At 39.4% G+C, this 24683-nt stretch overlaps 1 protein-coding gene across 6 annotated transcripts in view; it reads left to right on the forward strand.

The window, feature by feature from the left end:
* The window catches only part of RNLS (renalase, FAD dependent amine oxidase), a 69369-nt gene that overhangs the window by 1629 nt on the left and 43057 nt on the right, over positions 1–24683 (forward strand). For all 6 annotated transcript variants that reach the window (XM_036385991.1, XM_036385990.2, XM_054515637.1 and 3 more), the window contains exon 4: positions 221–379. In XM_036385991.1, the coding sequence (XP_036241884.1) occupies positions 221–379 (159 nt within the window). The remainder of the gene's footprint in view (positions 1–220; positions 380–24683) is intronic.

Consider the following 24683-nt stretch of genomic DNA (forward strand, 5'->3'; position numbering starts at 1 on the left):
AGAGCATGAGAGCAGTCAAACTTTGGTCCCTCTGTGCAATTGTTTTAATTTTTCTTTTTAATCAGCTGATTTTAAAAACCCTGCTCTCGTAAATAATTAGCTGTAATTGCAGTGGGAAGCCATTCCCCCTTGTCCCCCTTGTAATAACTCACTCTCTGTGCATTTCCCCCGTGGAATTCCCCGTTATAAGATATTTAGCTGCTGCTTTTTCCCCATCCAGGTGCAGACGTGTCCTATGAGCAGCATGTAACTCACATTTCCCTGCGGGATGGCAGGTGGGAAGTCTCCAGGAAAGCTGGGCCCCCGGAGCAGTTTGATGTGGTAATTCTCACCATGCCTGTCCCGCAGATTCTCCAGCTGCAGGGTGACATTGTGAACAGTAAGTTCAGCCCTCAGGATGGCAGGTGTCGAATTTAAAATAGCATTTGAGCACCTTGTGAAGGGAAAAAAATAACACTCAGCAGTCTGAGTTGCTTAATTGTTCCATCAGGACAGGCTGGAGAATGATAAGAGGTGGGTAATTTCGAGGTCATACATTAACACTTTGACAGCATAAAATATCTAAATGGATGAATCAGTTTTGAATCTGATCTTTAATTTTTTTGCTAACTTCTAAAGCAGGGGCTTGTCTTTGTGCAGCTTGCAAATAATTATTGAATTGGACAAGTTTTCTTGAGCATTTCTGTAAAGAGAAGTATCTTCATTGCAACCTCTGATTTTAGGCTTTGTGCCTAAGTAGATAAATATTCTGTAAGAACAGGATTTCTCTGTTTCATGAGGTCTCTCATTTACCCTGGAAAATAATGGTGAGTCTGGCCCAGGTGAGGTGGTCTGGTTAATAGTGAAAGAAATAAAAATAAAATAAGAAATAGCATAGAAAATTAGAAATAAAAAATAGCAGAGAGGAAAAGTAGAGGGAGTGTTTTTTTTCAGAGCCTTCCCAAGGTTCTGCTAGTCTGCACCTCAAGGCCTTGCCCAGCTCGTACTGATGTCTTTGCAAATTGTTTTTCTTGGGGTAATTAAATAATTTCTTGTCCAGAAAGCAGGCAGCTCCCCTTCAGAAGGTGTAATTAAGGTGGACAGCTCATTTCACTTGCTCTTGGGAGAGCTGGAGCTGCCAGATGCTTCCCACAACATCCTCTCTTCATATTCTCTCTAACTGCAGGGTTGACTTTTATCTGAGGGAATCCAGCAAGTTTTGTCTTCTCCTCCCCTTCTTCCTGTTTCTCTTCCCCTGTCTGCCTGTTCCCTGGGTGAGACCAGCTTCCAGATGTCCACCCAGCTGTTAATTCTGCATCTCAGGCTGCAGGACTGACTGACATCTCTGACTCCCCCTGCCCCAGAGCTCCTTGGCTTTGGAGCCACAGGCATCTTTACCCCTGGTTCTTTATGCTAAGAACTGAGTGGGGGGAAGAGCAGATGAGGAGGGTGTTTCAGAGCCTGAGCAGGGTGCAGTTTCAGCTCTGTTTTGGCTTGCAGAGGCTCGGGTGCATTGCTGTGTGTAAATCTCAGGGATGTTTTGGTTGTGTGTCAGAGAGCCGAGTTTTGCTGGCAGAGGAGGGAGCTTTCCCTGGATTCACCTCACCTGGCATTTAAGATGCAATTTCCTGACAGCTGCTGGAAGGAATAGGTGTTCTCTCCTCTCCACACTGACACTCTGTAGTCGTTTTTATGCTCTGCTCTCCCAAATCCAGGGGCAAAGATGGGATTCTAGCAGGAGCCATGTTTGTGCACTCCCTCCCGGTAGCGATTCCAGCTGCTCCTGGAAGAGGAGGTTCCTGCTGCCTGTTGGAACCTTCCCTGTGGCTGTCACCGTGGGTGACAGGGCTCTGTGGCTGCCCTGGGATGGAGCAGGAGATGTGCAGAGCTGGAGGAAGGGGAGGGCTTCCCCCTGTGTGGCCAGCTAAGGGTCACGTGTGGCCACTCGCGGCTTAAAGGTGTCGGGAAAATGAATCCACAAACACCAGAGGTTTCTGTCCAAAAAGGACACAGAGGAGTCCTTTGACTCTATTCCAATAAAGGGAGAGGCCATGGGGCATTGCCCTGGGATCTCTCAGATTTTTGAAGGACTCAGCCTCCCTTTTTATCCCAATTTCCCAGCCACGTTTCCCTCTGAAAGGGTTCACAGTCCGGATTGTGAGCCTGGATCTGGACACTGAGAGTGTAAAGGTGGAGGAAATGCAGCTGAATGAGAGACTGATTACCTAGTGCAAAACTGAAACTCAAAAAAAACCAAGAAGTTAATGTTACAACTGAACTCTCTGCTGGAGTATGTCTGTAATAATAACTGAAGAAAACCACCAAACTGGTAATCTGAATTTAAAAAAGCCAAACCAAACATATGAGTGCTTAAACAAAAAGGCAGGATCCTGAAGAGACACATGTCTTGTAAATGATCATATAAAGAGATAGTAAAAGACATGAAAGCTGCCTGTAAATACTACAACAATACCTTAAAAATAATAATTCTTATCACAAAAATCTGAGAATTCACATTATATAATCAACTTATCAACAGGAAGTGTTTGAAGGGATTAAGACAAGCTTTTTAAAGTATTCATATAACATTAAAAACAATCATTATTTATCAGTATTACTTATAAATACCAAAAATAACAAAGGTTACAAACTCAATACCAACAATCCCTAAAACTCTGAACCCCATTGGCTGAGGTACTTGAGAGGCACAGACTTCCCAGAATGCCTGATACCAAAGATTTCCCTCTAATGTATAACCCTCCCTTTTCATTTTTAATTCTTATGGAATTTAGGGGTTTTTCCCCCATTTCTGAGGTACTTGAGAGGCACAGACTTCCCAGAATGCCTGATACCAGAGACTTCCCTCTAATGTATAACCCTCCCTTTTCATTTTTAATTTTTATGGAATTTAGGGTTTTTTCTTCCCCCTTGTTTCTTTCATCTTTCAATGTCTAATTTCATTTATCACCACACCTAAAGTTTATTTGCAAAGGCAAATATCTTTTTCCATTCATCAATCAGTGGAATCCTTCCCATTGTTTCTCTTATCTCCCAGTGCTGGTTTTATCTACCAGCAGACCCACAGCTTGTTTGGAAAGACAAATCTGCCATTCCTCTCAAAGGGAAGGGGGCAGGATTTGGGAATATTCCCTGCTGCTCTGGAAGGCCTTTATTGTATAGAAGGAGGACTCTGGAGCTAAATAAAAAGATGTGCCTGGGCAGTGTTAATCCCAGTGGCTGTTGTGGTGTGGGGTGAGGAGTGTTAAAGGAATGAGTTTTGGATGTTCCTGCTGCTCTGGTGTCACATCCCTGCTTTGGCAGCTCCTTCAGCAGGGGCATTTATGGGTTTAAAGCTCTGCCATTTATGGGTTTATGGGTTTAAAGCTCTCCCACATCCCCCCTGGTCTCCCTTTCCTTGCCCCATCTGAGGCTGCTCTCTTTTTGGGCCAGTTTTGCCAGGGCTTGAAGTGCTTGGCTGGGGACCTGTGCCAGGACTTTCTTGAGCCACTTGGGTTAATTTGGCTCCCAGCTGGAATCCAGATGAATTTTTAAATGGGTTGTGGTGAGGCATTGCTGGCATTAATGTGTGGATAAAGGCTGCAGGAGAGGAGAAGGGGCAAAGGAGCAGCTGGGTGGGGTAGGGGATGCTTTGATCCATTAGTGAGGGTTTGAATTAGCTTTTGACATTTGAGCCTGAATTGGAGAGTTCAAATGACTTGCCAGAGCTGGGAGTTTACCCCTCTGGAATTCACCATTTTCCTGTTTGAGGGAGGAGGTCTTTTGCCCCACACGTGTTTTTTTGAAAACAATTTTCACTTATTTACACCATATTCGGAAAATTAATATTTTGAAACAACCCCTCGAATTTCACATTGCTGTTTGAATACTTAAATTCAGTAGAATAAACTAGACAGGATAGTTTTTGTGTCCTTTAACCTCTTAGATGAGCCTCAACATGATGTCATTGTGGAGCCTTAGGAGGCAGAATTAAGTGGCCTTTGGCAACCTAAAATTACCATTTTATATGGGCTGTGTGAGAAATGAATGTTCCAGATTTACTTCTCTTGTGAGGGAAAAGATAAATGGAGAAGTTAGTGTGTAATTAAAAAAAAATTAGATCTAAAATAAATAATGTAATAAATAGTGTGTGTGTATATATATACATATATATATATATGTGTGTATGTATAAAATTCACCTTAATTTTCAACCTTTATTCATTCTTTCTACAATCATCACACCCAAATAGATGCTAATTATGTAGTTGCATATTTAGTTGCATAATTATTTGCATATTTAGCAGCAGCAGAGCCAGAATTACTTCCAGCATGACTTCATAGCTGCTGGGTAAAGGGTTAACTCCTTGCAACATGTTTGGAACAACAATAGGTGGCAGCAATCAAATGATGTTTGGGACATTCAGCTTGAAGAGCAAAATTAAATTCACTGCTCTGATTTGGGCTTTACGTGTTCTGGTAGTAAATATTGGGGTTGTGCAGCAGATAAAAGGGAAATGAATAAATGTTTCTGAGGTTTGTAATGTCAGTTCAAGGAAAGGAATAAATTTATTTAAAAGCAGGATCTTGGCAAATGAAAGGACAAGATTTTGCAAATTGTTCATTGTCCAGCAGTATTTCAAAGGTGCTGGACTGTTACACAGGCTGCTGATGTTAGAAAAATCCTGGATTTATAGCCCAGATCCCATATGATCACTGAGCAATGTGGTTCTTTCTGTGCATTTTCATTTCAGCTGGAGAAGCCTTCTTATCAGTTCTGTTTTTCAGTTTAAGGCATTTGGCAACATGGCAATTTAGGGTAGCAGTGATTTGCAGCAGGTTTTGTTTTGTATTTTTTTTGTGTGTTCAGAATGTTTTCATTATATTGCTTTCCTTGGAATTTCAATTTACAGTTCTGCATGTTTAAGCTGCTAATAAAACAGGATGGCTTGGCTTTTGTTTCGAGCCTGACCTATTTTTTTTTTCCCTTTTCCATCTGTGTGAGTGTCCCACATGTTTTAAATAATACAAGCTGATGAGAAGATACAAGTGAAACAGGGCTGCATTTGCGTGGGAAGGCTTTATAATGTGAGTTAGGAAAGCACAAAACCCTGATAATTTTTCACGAGTCACAAGTCCTTGCTGAGTGAATGTGTTTATTTTTGGATAGCACCACGATAAATTCGGAATTCTGTGGTTCCAGTTCCAAGCAATCCGAGCAGGGCTTATCCAGCTTGCAGCTCTCATTACCTAACAGATCTGAAATGTCCACTGTAAACATGTACACTGATTTGTAAGTTGCTTATCAGGGAGCTGAGGCCTCAATGTGGAAATATTTGGGCTTTTTTGGAAACATATTTGGAGGAGTTCTTGGTTGTGCTCCTTTTAAAACCTGGCTGGGGAGCCCCCAGTGCTGCCCGAGGCTGTGCCAGGGGAAGGGTCAGTGGTGAATTTGGGGGATCCCTGGCATGGGAGTGTCAGAGATGTTATTGGGGCTGCAGCAGGATGTGGAGCATCCATCCCTGAGCAGGAAACCCTCCTGTCCTGCTGGGGTTTGGGGCAGGATTCACCCCTGGCACTCAGGGCCAGGCTGCCCATCCCCGTGTCCCTCTGCTGCTGCCAGCTCTGCCCCAAACCTGGCCCAGCAGCGTTTTGGACCCTCCTGAGAGGAGACCTCACCACTCCAGCAGGGAGATGGAGATTTCTGTCCTGAAATCCCTGAATGGTTTGGGTGGGAAGGGACCTTAAAGCCCACCCAGTGCCACCCCTGCCATGGCAGGGACACCTTCCAACATCCACAAAGCCCCAAAGTCCAGCCTGGCCTTGGGCACTGCCAGGGATCCAGGGGCAGCCCCAGCTGTGCCAGGGCCTGCCCACCCTCCCAGGGAACAATTCCTCATTCCCAATATCCCCATCTAACCCTACTTTCTTCCAGTTTGAAGCCATTCTCCCTTGTCCAGGCCCTTGTAAAGAGTCTCCATCTTTTTTGTCAGCTCCTTCAGGCCCTGCAAGGCCTCAATTTGATCACCCCAGAGCTTCTCCTCTCCAGGTGAACAATCCCAGCTCTCCCAGCAGAGCTGCTCCATCCCTCAGACCATCTCCATGGCCCCCCTTTTGGGAGGTTGTTGTATTTTGGTTTTGGGAGCTGGTTTTTGTTGTTACGGTCCATTGCATGTCAAGGATTTGGATTTGGATTTTGTCAAGGGTTTTGCCCTTGGGGTGGTCTGGCAGGTATGAGGGAGGCAGGAAGGAGAAGGTGGCACTGCACATGTGGGGAGTGTCTGAGGAGGAGCAGGTGCCACCAGAAGCTCTGTGTCAGCCCTCAAAGCAGGGCACAGCTCCTCTGTGCTCACTGCAGCTCGGGTATGGCCTCTCTGAGGGAGTACTTCTAAAAATAAAGGCTGCCAGAGCTGGAATTGCACATCAGGAGGAAAAAAAAATCAAAAAAAATCAAAGTAGGCCATGTGTATTCTTCAGTGTCTGTTTGGCTTAGTCTGTTTTTAGGTGTTTTTTTTTAATATCTACAGTGATTATAATGTTATAATGGCCTTATCCTGCAGTTATTGAGCATATTGGAAACCTGGTCTTCTTTTAGGTGTTTTTTTAAATATCTACAGTGATTATAATGGACTTACCTTGCAGTTATGGAGCACATTGGAAACCTGGTCTTCTTTTAGGTGTTTTTTTTTAATATTTACAGTGATTATAATGGGTTTATTCTGCAGTTATGGAGCACATTGGAAACCTGGTCTTCTTTAAGGTGTTTTTTTAAATATTTACAGTGATTATAAAGGGCTTGTCCTGCAGCTGTGGAGCACATTGGAAACCTGTCCAACATGCTGATGCCAGTGTCCCTCTCCATCTGGGGAGTGTGGGGATTAAACCCCACGTGTGTGAGCAGAGAGGAGTCCTGGAAAGGAGAGTGAAATTCAATCTGTGTTAGATAAAGAGCTGCTTTGCATTTTGGTGTTGTCAGCTGAGGCTGCCTGCCTTTTGGGTGGAGAGCTGAAACTCTTTATTTGACAGATGTCAGGGTAAAACAGAAGGAAAACCAGATGCAACTTGCTGGAAGAGCAAAATATGCATCTTCTTCTCTCCAGGCTTGGTTCCCCCTCCAGGGCTGCCCATCCTTTGGCCAGACCAGGGTGCCAGCGCTTCAAAAAGTCACCCTGCAGAGAAAGTGAGTCCTGCTCTGTCACAGCATCACCTAGCAGTGCCTGGGGACGTGGCAGAAGCATTTCCTCCAGCAGTCCCTGCCCCAGCTCCAGCTGCAGCAGCACAGCTGGCTGTGGCACCTCAGACACGCTCCCCCCACCCCTTTCTCCCCCCAAAAAAGGGTGGGGGAGTTATTTTAAGCAGCCTCAGTGGTGTGATCCTCAGTTTACCATGTGGCCCACAGACTTGCTGGCACATCCTGCTCTTCCAGCAAGGGCAGGGAGCAGCTCAGGGCCTGGGAGAGTGGTTGAGCCCTCTCAGCGAATGCTGGTGATTCTGTGGTTTGAGTCCTAAGCTCAGCTTTCCTGTGCAGTCCCAGGAAGGATTTCAGAGCACCTGCACATTAAACTGGCAGCAGATTGTGCTAATTTAGCTGGGCTGGTTTGGAAAAAAAAATGGGGTTTTTCTTGTGTCCTGACACTTTCAAGTCTGCCTGACGTGGCTGTTTGTAATTCCTGAAACCTGAATGTGCTTCTCCTGCCACTGCAGCCTGGGCTGGCTTGGCAGGGTCCATAGCACCAGGGCTCTTGGTCACAGATTTATCTGATGCTTTTTTAGCTCTTTTGTGTCATTCCAGTACCCAAAATAGAGAATGGGACCCACAGCCACATGGGATCAGCTGAACGTGCACAAGGATCAGCCATGTGCACAAAGTGGGGTTTAATTTTCTGGATAATAAAGGTGATGGTATTTGAGCACAGGACATACTTGGAACAGAACAAATAAATGCTCTGGAGTTTGTTTATCCCAACAATAAACACAGATACCTCTCGGTTTTTTCCCAGTCTTTGGTTCTCTCCAGGGGTTAGGTTCAGATGGAGAAATCTTTCCAAAGCTGCTTTTTGCCATGAGCCTAAAAGGAAGGGGGCTGGGGGAAAAAAAAGTTGCTTGCCAAAAAATGAGACCAAACTGAGCAATTCTGAAACTTCTCTATTTGTGTCTTGTGGGACATGTGTTTAATGAGCTGCTGGTTTCTGGGTTGTAGGAGGCTGGGATGTGCTGTAAGATCTCATTCTTCAGGAGGTCCAGTTAGGGCATTTTTACCAGCCTTGAATTTTCAGATCCTGAATCTAAAATGGTTTTGATGGTTGGTTTTGGGATATATGATAATGTTATGTGTCACCAAGGACTTTGAATAAAGTCCTTTTTATTTTTTCTTTTTTTTTTTTTGTTTGAAGTTTTTCACTTGGGTTTTTTTTTTTTGCTTTTGGAAAAATATGTTTGGGAAAGCTCTCCCTCCTTTCCTGTTACCAAACCTTCTGGGCACACTTGAGAGACAGAAATGTGCAAAGGTGACCACAGGCTGATTTGGACTTTACAGCCTTGTTTTTGATGTGAAATCTGCCACTCAGACTGTGGCCTTTATAGAGCTGAAAACCCTTGAAAAGTCTGGTGCAGGTTTGCAAGCAGTCCTTGCATTTAATTGCTTGCTTTGGGATTTATTTATTTTTTAGTGCTGCAATTGAGTAGACAGACAAAGGCCTTCACTGGACAATGTTTTTAAATGTATTCTCGTAGCTTAGGCAGTGCCTCTGGACTGGATGGGGTTTTGTGGATTTCTAGAGGATTTTTTAATAGTTGCTGGCCACTCCCATCACTGTAATTGAGACCATTCTTTACAAAGATTATCTTTACCTCCCACGGACATGTCTGTGAACTTTTCAGTTATTTTTGCAGTCCACATCTGGATTAAAGCAGAGGAAAAATACTAATTTTAAACCTAATGAGGTTTTGGCTGCATTGAGTCAAACCTAAATTTTGTGTGGAGCCTGCTGTCAGCTTTCCCCACTTGGCTTTGTAATTTCCAGGAATGTTGGTGTGCTCTTGGATTAAAGAAGCCTTAGGAGTAACTCACCCTCAGACACCTTTTGTAGAATTCAAAAATGATTTCCTGAGCCATCAGGTGAGATGTTGCAGATGGTTTTGGATTTACCTGTGCTGCCTTGGAAGCCTGAGTTCACTACTGATGGCCTTGCTGTTCCTCAGGGTTTCAATTCCCTCCTCTCCCCACCTTGCCAGGGATGCTCAAAGCACTGTAACTATTTAAAAAAAATATTTAAAAACAAACTCTGTTCAAGGGCTGGTGTAAGTTAGGAAATGGTGTGATTGGTCACCTTTATTGACTCAGCTGATGAAGCACCTCGTGTTGTAGCAGTGGACTCTGCTACCATAAATTATTTCAAGTTTAAAGAACATTACTGAAATGGATTAAAGCTATCTCTTCACTTGATTTATTCCACAGAATAAGGGGCATGCAGATCAGGCTTTCCAGAGTCAGCACCAGGAGCCTCCAACTCTATTCCCAAATTAATCCTTCAGAAATACAGCTCTGCCAGGATGTGAGACTCTGCACAGGCACAGAGGATGGGTGTGCACCTCTCCTTAAAGAAGGATTTACTGCTCCCTTCCCAGTGCATTTATACTTTAGGGAGAATGGGCTGGATGCCTATGGAAATCCAGGAAAATAAATTTTATTCAGTGAACTGTCTGCAGGTTTCAGTGTCTCACAGGCTGTGGAGTGACTGCAGAACAACGAGGTGGTGTCTGGGTTTGAAAAGCACAAAAGAAATAGATTTGCTCTCTGTTTCCATGTCCATTTCTCTCTGGCACAGTAGGAGGCGTGTTTAGGATCACTGATGAGAGACCTTTTCATATATTCTGATTTAAGCCATGCTGCTTGCAAAACCAGCATTCACATTTTCTAATGGGAATTATGCTCAAAACCAACTTAAAAGCAGGGAAAAATTATTAACTCTGAAACGACCACTTGGTTTCAAGTGGCTGAACTGCAGCTAGGAACTTGTGCCCAGCTCCTTGGAAAAGATGCATCTTTTCCCCTAAGACAGAATTTAGCAAAACCTGAGTTTTCTAGTGGAAGAAAATCCCACATAATTCTTAGTGAACCAAGGAAATTTGCCTCAAAAATGGGGTTTATGTGCAGATGATCATAGAATGGTTTGGGAGGGACCTTAATGCTCATCTCATTCCATGGGCAGGGACTCCTTTTTCCTCTATCCCAGGTTTCTCCAAGCCCTGCCCTGCCTGGCTTTGGACACTCATTGTAAGAATTAAATAATGACATTTTTTCTGCCTTGTTACCTCTTTACAAGATGCTGGCCCTTTGCAGACATTTTGTGAGGCATCAGATAGTAAATGACACCTTTAGATGTCAGTGTGAGTCTGTTTGCCTCATGCTGGTGCTCCAGGATCCTGGCCCTGTCAGCATCTGCACACTTGGAAAGAGGTGAAATATAATGTAATATAATATAATAAAATTAATATAATAGAATAAAATTAATATAATATAATAAAATTAATATAATATAATATAATATAATATAATATAATATAATATAATATAATATAATATAATATAATATAATATAATATATATAATATAATGTAACATAATATAATGCAATGTAATATATATAATTTTCTTATAGATTATACAAATAATTATTAATTATATAATATATTATATATCTATATAATATATATTATATATATAATATTATATATTATAATATATTCAATATACATAAATATAATAAATATAATATAAATAAAAATATATAGAAATAAATAGAAATATATAAATTTATATAATATATATAATTATGACATAATTACATATATATGTTGTAATATACATATAATATATATTATATAATGATATAATATAATTACATATTATATAATATATTATCTAGGATGTATCTATTATATATATTATTTTATTATTACCTTAATATAATAAATATATAAATATATATTTATATATAATATATATAACTAATAAATTATATATCTGTGCTGCTATCAGAATTCTTCCAGGAAGGCATCCTAGTCTCAATTTGTATTTTGCTTAAAATCCTGGGAGAGGCCATGGTTATGGCAGGCTTTTTAAACTTATATAATACTATAAATAGAAATATATAAGTTTATATACTGTATATAAATAATTTATATAGTAAATTTATATATATATATAAATTTACTAAATTAATTTATATAATATATAATTATTACACAATTATAAATAATGTAATATATATAATATTATATAATATGCAATATTATTATTATATAATGATATATTATATAATATATTATCTAGGATGTACCTGTTATATATATAATTTTATTACTATTTTAATTTAATTCATATATAGATATATATTTTTATATACTATATATAACCAATAAATGACATATCTGTGGTGCTATCAGAATGCTTCCAGCAAGGCATCCCAGTCTCTATTTGTATTCTGCTTAAAATCCTGGGGGAGGCCATCGGTTGTGGCAGGCTTTTTAAACTTCACTCCTCCAAGTTTTTTCCCCTTGGTTCAGAATTCCGTGTGATTTTCCCAGCTCTGCCCTGCCTGTTGGTGACAGTCACGATGCCTTTGCTGCTTCAGGCCTCGAAACCCCAGCAGGTGTTTGGGAAATAAATGTAACCCATCAGTTCTTTTTGGTTTTTTAAACCCTCAGGAGGTGGTAGAATTCCTCAGTAATCCCATGGGGAAGGGGTCTGACAGTTCCTTGGGAGCGGTTTGAGGCTTGTTTGGGAAAAAGTTTGGTTTTCATGTCTTGGAAGTGCTCAAAAAATTGTCATAGTTTTGGATCCTAAGTGGGATTTCCAGGTGGTTTGCTGGCCTGAACTGGGGTTTACATCAGTGCTGATTTTGAGGGGTTTGGCTTTGTGGTTTTTAAGCCTGCATCAATCTTCTGCCAGTGGAACTGTGCTGCTGATCTGTGTGTGTTTACAGGCAATGAGAGACATTCTTACTTGGTGTATTTTAAATTAGATTTTGTTCTTTTTTCTTTCTTTTCTGTCATGTTTCCTTCAGCCATAAATCCTATCTCCCCACTTTTTTTTTTTTTTTTGGTCTGCTATCTCTTGTATTTTATTGTAAAGTCAAATATCAAGGTACTCAGTATTAATAACAATTTGTGGGGGTTTAAGGTTCAATTTTAAGTGAGTACCTGTGTGTTTTTTTTTTTTTATCTTAATGGGATTTTCAAGGCAAATAAGTCTGGACAGTGTTTTATGACAGTATTTCTGCTTTGTTTTGGTTTTGGTTTTTTTTTCCCTTTGTCACATTTAGCTATTAGAGTCAATAGTCACCACCAACAAAGGCATAAGCAATTTTCCAAGAAGCAGTTCCTTGCAGCAGGAGGAGGGCAGAGTTTGGCTTTAGAACACAGCATTTGGTTTGATGCACTAATAGCAAGGATTTTTTAATTCCATCTGGTATCTTTTTTCAGCCTCTGGTAGGTTGCAGCTGATCTGTCAATAACTTTCAAGGAATCATATTTTTATTTTCCCCCTCTCCACTGTGTGTCACATTTTGAGCATTAGGATTTGTTAGCCGTGCCTTCCCTTCTCACCAGCTAAAAAAAGAAGAGTGAAGATCCAGGTTTTTTGAGTTGTGCACTTGATTGTGTGTCTAATTTATGAAAGTTGGCAAAATCCTGGCAGAGGAGGGGCCAGTTGCAATCAGGTACAGCTTGTTTAATTTATCTGTGCTTCCAGAACGCGTGCTCTGCATGCTTGGCTGCGTGTCTAAATCCTTTGGAGAGTCGTGACAAGAGAGACAGGACTCAAAATGAAAGAATGTGTGATAAAACAAAAGAAATAAACCAGACAAGACACCCACAACATGTGATCCACTCGAAGCCACACAAAACTGATTGTGGGTGAGGCATTACAAATGTACACAGCTTTAATTTAATTTAGTTTTTATTATTTTAGCCATCTCTGGTAGTGATTATGCCTTAGGTGGATCTGAAAACCAGGCGAGGGAGCTGCTTGAAAAACAAGCAAAAATCCCTATTACTAATGGAAATTTAGTCATTTAACAGCATTTAGCTGTCAGAACTCTGGAGTGGTGCTGTGGTTTGCACAACAGAGCAGCCTCAGCTTGGGGGGAAGTTTATCTTCCCTTTATCAGTGAGCCTGGGGTTCAGTGCTGATCACACAGATGAGGGTTTGATGAGGACTTCTAAATAACCTGGCCCTTCACACTTGCTGGCTTGCTTCCCCAATATTCCTTTTTTTTCCATCATTGCACAACTGCAGCATTGGAAGGTGTTGCTTTTGGGTTTGCCCTTTTCCTTCAGAGCAACCTGACCAGCAGCTGAGATGCCAAAGGATGGGAGAAAAAAAAGGTAACACACTTTATATGTGTCCAAAATACCTAGTGCAGACCCAGGGAGAAAAGCTTCTCATTGCATAACCCAGAATGGGAAATTAAATATTATACAGAGGAAAAAAAATAAGTTCTGGCACTTCCCCTTTGCTGTGTTTTTGATCTGCAAAAGAAGTCATGACAGGAGGGAGAAATGAGGTGGTTTGTCTTTGCTCCCCAGGTCCCTGGGTCAGCCTCCCTGTGTCACCAAGGCAGGTGTTTGGACAGAAAATAAGGAATGGGAAAGAAGAACATGGGGTCAGTAATTTCTGTGGCATGACAGGCAAATTTTGCAAAATGTTCCAAAGAATTAACAGAATGGCTTGTTAAATTTCATAGCTGAGAGCCACACAGGGCATCACTGGAGTGTTAAATGTGAGGACAAACCACAGAGCTTTCTAACCAGCTCTGGAATATATCTGTTATTAAGGGTTTTTTTCCAGAACAGTGGATTAGTGATTTTTTGTTTGTTTGTTTCCTCCCCATCACCATGAGATGATCTGGAAATCATTGAAGTTTCAGACACTAAAACATCCCAGGTACCAGGTGACACCAATTCCCAACTGTTTCAAGGGAGAACACAAGAGGAAAAGCCAAATCACAGAATTCTTCTTAAAATCAAGTCTCTTGTGCACTCACCCTGTGGAATGAATAAAGAAATGAATGTGGTTTTTATCAGTTTCTCATCAAACCTGTCTGTAAATGCATTTGCATTCCCTCAGCCCTGCACTGGGGCCGACCTGAGCAGGCAGCAAAAGGGGAGAGAGATGAAATTTTCCTTCTGAGAGCATATGGTTTTATTTAGAATGTGTTTCACAACTGTGACGTGCAGAGACAGGGTTTACTTGTGCTCCACACTCCCACTCACCCACTCTGCAAGGAAAACTGCACTCAGGATTTTAATAAAAACAGGAAGAGTGCATGGATGGAGGTGGAGATTTATTCCATCAAAGTGAGGCTAAGCATGGCTTCACTAAACCAAAGAAAATGAACTTTTCTTTTTATTTAACTTTTAAAAAAAAATTTTAATAAAATAACTTTTATTTTTAATTTTAATTTCCATTAACTTTGGTGTTTTTACACCCCCTGAGCATGCTGCTTTGCATGGTAGCAGGTGATTTCTGGGTGTAGAATAATGCTGTGTTTTCATCAGAAAATCCACTGGTGATGGCATGGGAATGCTTGGAGAGGAAGAGTGACAGAAATTAGTCCAAACACAGATATTGCAGAAAAATCTGTCCTTGGATAAAGTTATAGCTGTCTTGTTTTTTCTGCCACGTGGTGTTTAACTCCAAATGCTGATAAGCTGGGTCTGATCACCAAGTGCTGCATCTCTTGCTACTGCTAAAAACATCTTTTTAAAAAAGTGATGGTTTAAAAGCTTTTTGTTCATGTTCCCCTTTCAGCCTCCTTTAACATTTATGCACGTGACAGAGCTGATGTAAAAAGGGAAGTACAAGTATTTCAAATATAGATGTTGATCTTAAACCTGGTGACTTTTGTGTGGTGACAATTTCAGTGTTGGGTCGTGGTGGAGGCACAGGGTTTGTCCTGTACCTGTGTCCTTCCAGAGTATTCCAGTTTGTAAATCCAGCTATTTCCAGATTTATTCAATGCAAAAGTGAATTTTCTCAGCTATGACAATCTCTAGTTTTTCTGCAAATTTCTTTTTCATTTCCACTGAGTGCAGGAAAAGCAGAGTCTTACCCTGGGCTGCAGATGTTGTGGAGCAGGGTGGTGATCTGCAGCTGAGGAAATTCCCCAGGGAAGCCACTGGAGCTGCAGTCACATTCCAGACAGGGAATTTTTGCCACTTCCTGTGCAATATGGACTCTGTTTCTCCATGAGGACAAAATCCTTTGTTCTGCTGAGTCACACTCCAGAAGGACAGACAGCTACACAAGAGTTGACACGCTCTCTTTCTACTTCCACTTTGCAGTTTGTACTTCTCCCCTGTTCTTTCTCCTGCCTTTTTTTTTTTTGCTTCTGCCTTTTTTTGGTGTTGCCCTGGGTGTTTTTTTTTTGTTTGTTCTGGGTTTTTTGGGCTGTGGTGCAGCAGACAGGTCTTTTCTGGGCTGTGCTCTTGTGGCTCTGTGGTTGCAGGGGTCACGTTTGCTGTCCCACGCCTGCAGGTTCTGCTCCTTCACCTTGGGAAAGAGGGAAGTGGAAGACAAGGCTCAGCTTTCCCAGCATCTCCCAAGGGGATGAGTAAGACTAAACTGTTCTTTTTGAGGTGCCTCCTACCCTTGTTTGGTTGCCCTGAAATGCAGCTGACATGGGGACACACTATTATTACTATTACTATTAATAATACTATAATATAATAATATAATACTATAATACTATATAATACTATAATACTATATAATACATATAATACTATAATATAATAATACTATTATAATTATTACTATTATTATATTAATTATCAATTAATTGTTCTTTTAAATCTTAAAATTAAATAAATAAAAATTAAATATAACAACAACAACAATAATGATAATAATAATATATACTATGAATAATAATATACTATAAATAATAATACTATGAAATAATAGTAATAGTATTATTAATAATACTATTAATAATAGTAATAATAATAATTTGATTGTATTAACTTATAAAAAGCTACAAGAATGTAAAATTTGGTGGGTGATTGGTTGATGATTTGTGATCGTGGTTTGCAGAATGGATAAAGAAATGAATGTGATTTGCAGATTGCAGATTATTCCCAGAGGAGATTTTAATGGGGTCTTAAGAGGGCTTTATCAATTTCTTTTTGGAACTTCTGGCACCTCACCTTCTTTTGTTACAGTGGCTGCTTGCAGCTTTATAATCTTATGGTTTTAGCTCTAGGAAAATCTATACTTGGAGAGGGTTTATTTCCCCTACCAACATTTTGAGTGGGGTTTAATTAGAATTATTGCTCACAAAACTCATGGGCTAAGCTGATTGAAGCTCTCTGAATCAAAAGACAAGGGTTAGGTTGGACTGCAATAAAAAAGCAAAGTTTTATTCCTTTTGAGCCTCTTTTTTATCTCTTTGTCACTTAGAGCACATCCTCCACCAGAAGAGTGCACTGCAAGGTTTAGCTGCAATTTGGGCATTTGTTTTACTCAAAAATTAATTTTAAATTGAGTGCCTTCAGTTGTTTCAGATGAAATTGGTAGGAGTCAACTATGAATTCCTGGGTTTGGGTAATTATCTCATGAGAAATTTGGTAAATGAAATAAAAAAAAAACTCCAATAAAATTCAGGAACTATCCATGCAAATTTAAAAAAAAAAAGTCCTCACATGAAGAAGAGGAAATAAATATGGAATCCCTGAATTCCTGAATTCAGGAATAGAAGGAAGAAGTGAGAAGCAGTCAGCAGAAAAAAAAGGCTGGGTATTAAAATTGATGGAAAATTTGAGCAGCAGAAAAAACCCAGAAGGATTTGCCAGTGTGTGCTGGATATTTTCATGGATATGCAGCAATGCCTTCTCAGAACCCTGATGAAGTGGGGGTAAAAGAATCCTGGAAAAGTGTATTAAAAAAAATAAATTAAATTTACTTTAAAAACTGTGCTGCAAAGAAAGGGGACCCTGGATCTGGCAGTTTGTGCAGCTCATCCTGCTCACAGTTAATTGCCAAATTTCCACTGACCCTTTTATCATAAGTAGATTTTGCCTCAGTTGTTTCTTCCCCCATAATGAGGTTTGAAGGGTGCAATTGCCTCTTTATCCTAGAAAGCCAAAAGAATGAGGGAAATGAGTTTTGCAGAGCTGCTGGAAATAGTAAGGGGATAAATAAATCCAGCTGAAGGTGGGGACAAGAGAAAAATGTTGATTTTTTTTTTTCCCCTAAGTAACTAAATTAAAGTCCAGAGGCTGTGGCCTCCAAAACCTGAATGTCACCTGTGTCACAGCTCTGCAGGATTTCAGCCAGCTGGAAGGAAAAAAGAAAGAAAAAGTGGTGGATGCCCAGCACAAAGTTTTAGCAAAGAGGAAGATGATGCATGTATCAGCTTTGCAGACAGGATAATTACTGTCAACCATCTTTTTTCCTTCTATTTCCCCCCTAACAGTTACTTGATTAACATAATGAAGTTACAGAGGGAGCAACTGCTCTCAATGAGTCCTTGGTTTGCCAGTTACAGCTTCTGCTTCATTCTTGATAAAGTTGGTGAGCCTCAAAGTGTTGCTGTTTCCTCAGTGCAGGATCTGCTGAACTAATAGAGAGGATGACTCCAAAAAAAAAGTTGATTTTTTTTTCCCCCCAAGTAACTAAATTAAAGTCCAGAGGCTGTGGCCTCCAAAACCTGAATGCCACCTGTGTCACAGCTCTGCCTCCACAGGCAGGATTTCAGCCAGCTGGAAGGAAAAAAGAAAGAAAAAGTGGTGGATGCCCAGCACAAAGTTTTAGCAAAGAGGAAGATGATGCATGTATCAGCTTTGCAGACAGGATAATTACTGTCAACCATCTTTTTTACTTCTATTTCCCCCCTAACAGTTACTTGATTAACATAATGAAGTTACAGAGGGAGCAACTGCTCTCAATGAGTCCTTGGTTTGCCAGTTACAGCTTCTGCTTCATTCTTGATAAAGTTGGGGAGCCTCAAAGTGTTGCTGTTTCCTCAGAGCAGGATCTGTCTCATCTTGATAAAGTTGGGGAGCCTCAAAGTGTTGCTGTTTTCTCAGAGCAGGATCTGCTGAACTAATAGAGGGGATGACTCCTCTCAGCAGCATTGCCAGGCTTCTACCCTGAAATGATCAAAGGCAGAGCCACACAGTTATTTAAGATACCTTCACGTCTGAGAAGATTTAGCACTTTTATTTCTTGGCACAGTTCTAAACCTTCCCTAAAAAGACACTTCAGAGTAAATAAATTAAACAAAAAAAAAAGCTAATTTAGTAGGCCTGACAAAGCTGGTACAAAAGATGACACAGCTGTGAACTGATTGAAAAATCCCTTTAAAAACAAAGTGTGCACAGAGTAATTTGGAGTATTTACTAGGATGGATCAGACCCTTCTGTGTGAAAACTCCTAATGTGTCAGATTTTTAAAAACTTTTTGTTTTGGTTTTCCACATTGGTAAGGCAAGAACTCCCCATGCATTTCTTAGTCAGCCTTGATCACTGCAAGGTTCCCAGTGCAGGGAGCTGTTCATCCCTGGGTATTCCCCCCTTCCCAGGGTTATTTTGATTTTGGTAAAATCACAGAACCAAGAGATGGTTTGGGGTGGAAAGTATCTTAAAGACCATCCAGGAGTGGGATTCTTGGCCTTGGCTGGTGTTTGCTTTCACAGCACAGCACTGGCAGAACCTTCCAGGATTTAATCAGAATTTTAAGCCCTCTCATTGACTGGGTCAGGACCCTCTACAGAGGAAAGGTTTCTTGTTTTTCCAGCATGAACCTGGGATTGGAGACCTTTCAGCCCAAAGTGAAATTCTCAGAACCTGAGGGACTGAGATTTTATTTTTTATTTATTTTTTTTGCTTTTACAATAGCTACTGTTCAGTGAAATGCCTGTGCCAAGATACTGCCAGGAGCACTTATCTGTCCTCAACAGCAAACAAAAAGTGGAGGCGGAAGAGTGAAATAAAAAAAAAAAATTATATATATTGTTCAGTCAAGATAGATTAATAGTGGTGCACACAAGCCACACTTCCTTGTGGGTTATATCAGTTCTTTGTATTTTTGTACAGTCTAAAAATGGCTTTCCTTGCCTTTTTATTCTTTTTTTTTTCCGTTTGGGGAAACTGGATTGAGTGCTCCCTTTCTGTGGGAACAGTTGGTACCAAAAATGCTTCATTTTGCTGTGGAAAAATGTTCATTTCAGAGCAGTGCAAGTGCTGTGCTTTGTCTGAGTTTTAGCACTTGGTGAGGATTTTTTTCAAAGGTGGTGGTGGAGAGCAGGGATCTCTAAGGAAGCATTTAGTACCTTTTATTTAGGTAATAAAAGAAGAGATGTGGACCTCTGGAAAGAGCAGCCATGGGAATTGAAGAAAATTAGGGAGAATAAATTCAGCTTTGTGTAAATTCAGTGTTTTTAATGCAGAGGGCTGCAAAGCACAGACACAGGATGAGGTTCTTGCTGGAGGAGCTAATTTGGGTGTGTGTTGACCTCCCAGATGGGCACAGATTTCCCCCAAAATTCTGCACTTTCTCTGCTGTTTTCCAGCAGTGTAGGAAGTAAAGTACAGTTCAAACAAAAAAGAAATATTAGTTCCCAAATCAAAACACAAAGTTTTAAAAAATATCATTTTTAGCATGCTCCATATATTGGGATTGGCAGAATAAAATTTAGCAGAGAGGAAAGTAAAAATCACTGCTGCACAGGTGTGGTTATGTGTCAAATGGCCAGCCCTAAATTTTAGCATGCTTTTACAAATTAATTGTTCATTACCACACTGGTTTTGTACTCCAAAACCTCTCAGTGCAGTTTACAGTGTGAGCTGTGCATTCATTGCAGGGCACCTAAAACATCTCCTAAAAACTGATTAATGAGTTGTAAATCTTTATGCTGAACAAAACCCAAAAACTGCCAGGTAGGAAATTTCTTTTGTGGTGCCAGTCCTTAATTTCCCTTTAAATACTCTGAATATTTTACTAGATTCATTGCAGTGGAATGGAAACCTGCTGAGTTGTCATCAATACATTTATTTAAAAAAAAAAAAAAAAGGAATCCTGGTAATTCAGACACTTCTAATGAGGGCTCATATCTCTGGTTCTATTTTTGGGAGGCATTTTGGCTGGCTGGAAGTGAGTGTGCAGAATTATCATTATCATGCCAGCTCACCCCTGGCACTGGGCTTGGTGTCAGCACTTTCACTCACTCGGGCTGCAGGTCTGAGTCACCGATTGCTTTAGGATTAGAAACCTTCTGCAGATTTTCTAGGTTTTTGGGTTTTTTTTAATTTTTTTTTGTGGGTTTTGGTGGGCTTTTTTTTGTGTGTGTATGTGTGTTTGGTTTTTTTGTTTGTTTTGTTTTCTTATTTTTGGCATTTTTGTCTTGTTTTCTTTTCTTCAGTGGTTTTTTAAATTTTGTTTTTTGGGTTTTTTGGGGTTTTTTTCCCAGTTTATTCGGGACTCCCACTGCCCAAGAACCCCAAAATATCTTCTGCAAAGTTTGCTCTGATTTTAATCAGCATTGTGTTATTTTTTATAGTTTTGGGGGAATAACAAGGGCAAATCCTGTCTGCTCTTTGCTAAATTTTATTCTGCCAATCCCAATATATGGAGCATGCTAGAAATGATCTTTTTCAAAACTCTGTGTTTTGATTTGGGAACTAATATTAATTTTTTGTTTGAACAGCAGAAGGATCAGTATCAGATTTATTCATGCAGCCTTTAAATAAAGGCTTGTTGGGGCAAGTTATGGAAACTTTGAGATGCCTCACTGTTCCCTCCATCAGGTGTGCACAACTTGATATTAGCCTGAAAGCAGCAGCAATGTTATCTGGGAGGAAAGGCCTTAAACTTCATTTTCAGTTGTATTTGTAATAATAATAATAATAATAATAATAATAATAATAATAATAATAATAATAATAATAATAATAATAATAATAATAATAATAATAATAATAATATTTAATACATATGAATATATATATTAAATATATAAACAAATAAAATATAAAATAAAATAATAATAAATACTACAATAACACATATGAATATTGAATATATAATATAATATGATATATTGTTATTATATATAATAATATTATATAGAATATATAATTATATATTGAAAATATAATATATAATTATATACTGAATATATAATAATATATATGAATTATGAATATTTGTAACAACCATTATAATTAATAGTTATTGATAATATCAATTATTATTATTAATTAATAGTATAATTGATAAATATTACTGTTTTAGATTAAAATTTGTAATAATTTATTATAAATATTTATAAGAGTAACAAATCAGTATTTATCCTTAAAATAATCATAATAGTACAATCATATTATTAGTAGTACTGTTATTATTATCATCATTATTATTATATTAATTCTTAATTAATTGCTCTTTAAAAATTTAAAATTAAATAAATAAACTATAAATTGAATAATAAATATAATAAGAGCAACGATAATAATGATAATGATGATGAAAAATGATGATGATGATGATGATAATAATAATAATAATAATAATAATAATAATAATAATACCACCACCACCAAACTTTTTGACTGGCCTGACAGTGTGGGAGAGGCACAAGAGCCACTTGGCCACCTCCACTCTGGCTCTGTTTTCAGGAAGTTTTTTTGAAAACTCTGTGATTTCTTATTCAGCATGAACACAGCCCAGAGCCTTAAATCCACTGCAGGGACCATGGAAGTTTGGTAAATGCAACTTTTTAATGCAAGTTTTTAATTTAACTTAAATGCAAGTTTTTTTAAATCAAAACTTCACCACGGAGCAATCTGTGCAAAGCAAAAAAAAATTTCTGTTTTTCTGGCTGAAATGAGAAAAAATAAATATGCAGAACTTGAGCAGCAGTAGGGCTTTTATTTTCATTTTCTTTTTCTGAGGTGCTCCATGCACTGCCTTTCTCTCACTGGATAACCCCAGATTTAAAAACCCTGTGTGTTTTGGGGGTGATTTGCATAAATTCGTGGTGTTTTAGTTTCTGTTGGTTGTGTTGGGGGAAGTTTGCAGTCCCTGGGAACCCCAGGCTGAGCGAGCAGAGGCTGGGAACTGTTTGGTTACTGCGTGAGGCTGGGATCTGTCGTGCAGAAAAAGACCTGGAACCTCCTAAACTGCAGCTTGGGATTATTATTCCAGTGCACCAAGCTCTGAAGGCTCAGCAGTAATGAGCCCATCATGCGTGGTTTTGCTTTATTAAAGATGGATGTGACTCTCTGAACTTTGGAGGAACGCGCACGCGCACGCCAGGCGAGGCTTTGCTGTGCTATCACAGCCTGGCCTCCTTGTGCTGTTTATTGTTTTGTGCTAGTTATTGTTTGTCTGGCTGTGAGTTTTGCTCTTTATGTGTGTTTAGTTCTTTCATGTTCCTTTTAGAGGAGCTCCCACTCAGGAGCACAGACATCAGGGCTTTGAAAGAATGGCTGTCTGTCTCTGCAGGGCTGTCTTCCAGAAAAGCTGGGAGGAATTAGACATGCAGCTCCTGTGGAATGAAAATTGGCCTCTTGATATTTAATAAACAGGGATTTGCTTATCATATAAAAAGTAGGAGAGTGCTCATTGTTTTCATTTATACTCCTAAGTTGCCTGAGATTTGGAATTGTTATTTCTTTCAATACAGTTTTTATCTAGGCTGTGAAAAGTCCTATTAAAATGTTCATTAATGTTTCTTTTCTGGAGCCTCATTGGATAAACACGAGCAAATGTTTAGTTTTGTCTGTTTTTTCAAGTGACTTTGATCATTTCACCATTCCTGCAGTTTTCCACTGAGCTAACTTTGTATCAGTCAAATTTCTTTCTAATTACAGAATTCTTCTCAAGGAAACACACGAGACCTTCTTTTGTCTGTTGATTGTGTGGAAAATTGGAGAGAGAATAGGGCACTCAGGGGAAAAAAATAAAAGGCAAAAAGGCATTCTTGGGCCAGGTAGGTTTATTATTTGTATTTATCATAAAAATCTAACCAAACCTTTTGAGTGTCCTGATATTTATATATATATTTTATATATATATAATATTTATATATATAATATCTATATATATATATATTTATATAATATAATATATATTATATAAAATATTATCTATATATTATATATATATAAAATTATATATATAATTATTTATTTATTTATTATTTGTTATTTATTTATTTATTTATATATTATATATATATATATAAAAAATATTATAGGAAGAGCCACTTGGCCACCTCCACTCTGGCAAATCCACAAAATTTCAAAGTGATGGGAAGCAAGCTGGGAGCAGTTCAGTGCTGAGAGCCCATGGCAAGGTTATTTTTTCAGTTCTGTTCCCATTTTACACAACAGAATTCATCAGTGGGGTGGGGAGATCTGGTGTGTTCTTAAATATATGATGTCACCAAACCTAATGGGAATAAATATGTATTTCACTGCCAGACTTTGGGGGAAAACTGATGAATGGAAAAGGAAAATCTCGTGGCTGGCTGAAGAGCTGGCCCTCCTTAGCCATTCCAAACTAGTAGAATTACTGCATTTTCTCAGTAAATCTTAATTGTTTGATCCTTGTTCTGTGCCTCTTGCTGTGTCATCTGATGAATGCCATGAATTAAATATAGTACATTCATTTAAACCACCCACAAATAGTCCTTCCTCCCTATCTCAGCCCAGCCAGCTTTAAAAATAAGTGCTATGCGCTTTTATTTACCACATCCTGCACCGCATGACACTTCCAAGGATGGAACCAAGGAGAGCACACAGCAGTGCTGTTCCATGATTGGAAATTAGATTACAGATTAGAAAGCCCAGAGGGACCACTCTGACCAGATAAAACAGTGCCCTGGAGGCCACAGGACTGTTTTAATTGGGGCCAATCTAGAAAGAAACATCCAATCTTGGCATAAACACTTCCAGTGATGGATGAGCCAAAGGATGCTTGGTACATTTGAGTGGGGATCGCTCTGCTTTGTGATTTTTCAGCTTTTTGGGAAGGGCAAGGGGTCTCTTCCATGCCTTGCCTTTGATAGATTTCTCTCTCCCTTTAAATCCTGCCTTGAGAGAAGCCTGGATTTAGCTGGCCTTGCTGGGCTTGCAGTGAAAAGTGCTCCAGTGAGTGTTTGCTTCCCAGATTTCTGCAATCCCTCTGGGATTCAGTTGTTCCTTGGCCTCCTCTGCGTGGGCTGGACAGAGCTCAGCCCATGAGCTTTTCATCTGCAGCGCTGCTTTCCAAAACTCCTCCTGTGTCTCCACCAGGGCTCCTTGCACTGCCTTCCTCTCACTGGATTTAAAGATTTATTTACTGGAGAAACCTGGATTTAAATAATATAAGGCGTATTTCTAGGTCTGCTTTTCCTGTGGTATATCCCTGCTGTCCTGATGGTTTTTTGGGGGGAAACCAAGAAGTTGGTCTTATTCTTACAAAAAGAAATTGGTAATGTGGTCATTTGAGGAAATTAAGGGGACACTGTGCCTTGTGCTGTATCCTGGAAATAAAACCACAAAGAAAATGCAATTTATGTGAAGAACCTTCATCCTCTTCCTCCCAGCAGGCTCCTGGCACAGCCAGGGCAGAAGCCCCCTTTCCTCCTCCTCCCCTGCACTTTGGTTTGTTTTGTTTGGGTTTTTTTTTTTTAATCCAGAGTTAAAAAGTCACCTTAA

The sequence above is a fragment of the Molothrus ater genome, chromosome 8 (assembly GCF_012460135.2).
Source record: "Molothrus ater isolate BHLD 08-10-18 breed brown headed cowbird chromosome 8, BPBGC_Mater_1.1, whole genome shotgun sequence".
Classification (NCBI taxonomy): domain Eukaryota; kingdom Metazoa; phylum Chordata; class Aves; order Passeriformes; family Icteridae; genus Molothrus; species Molothrus ater.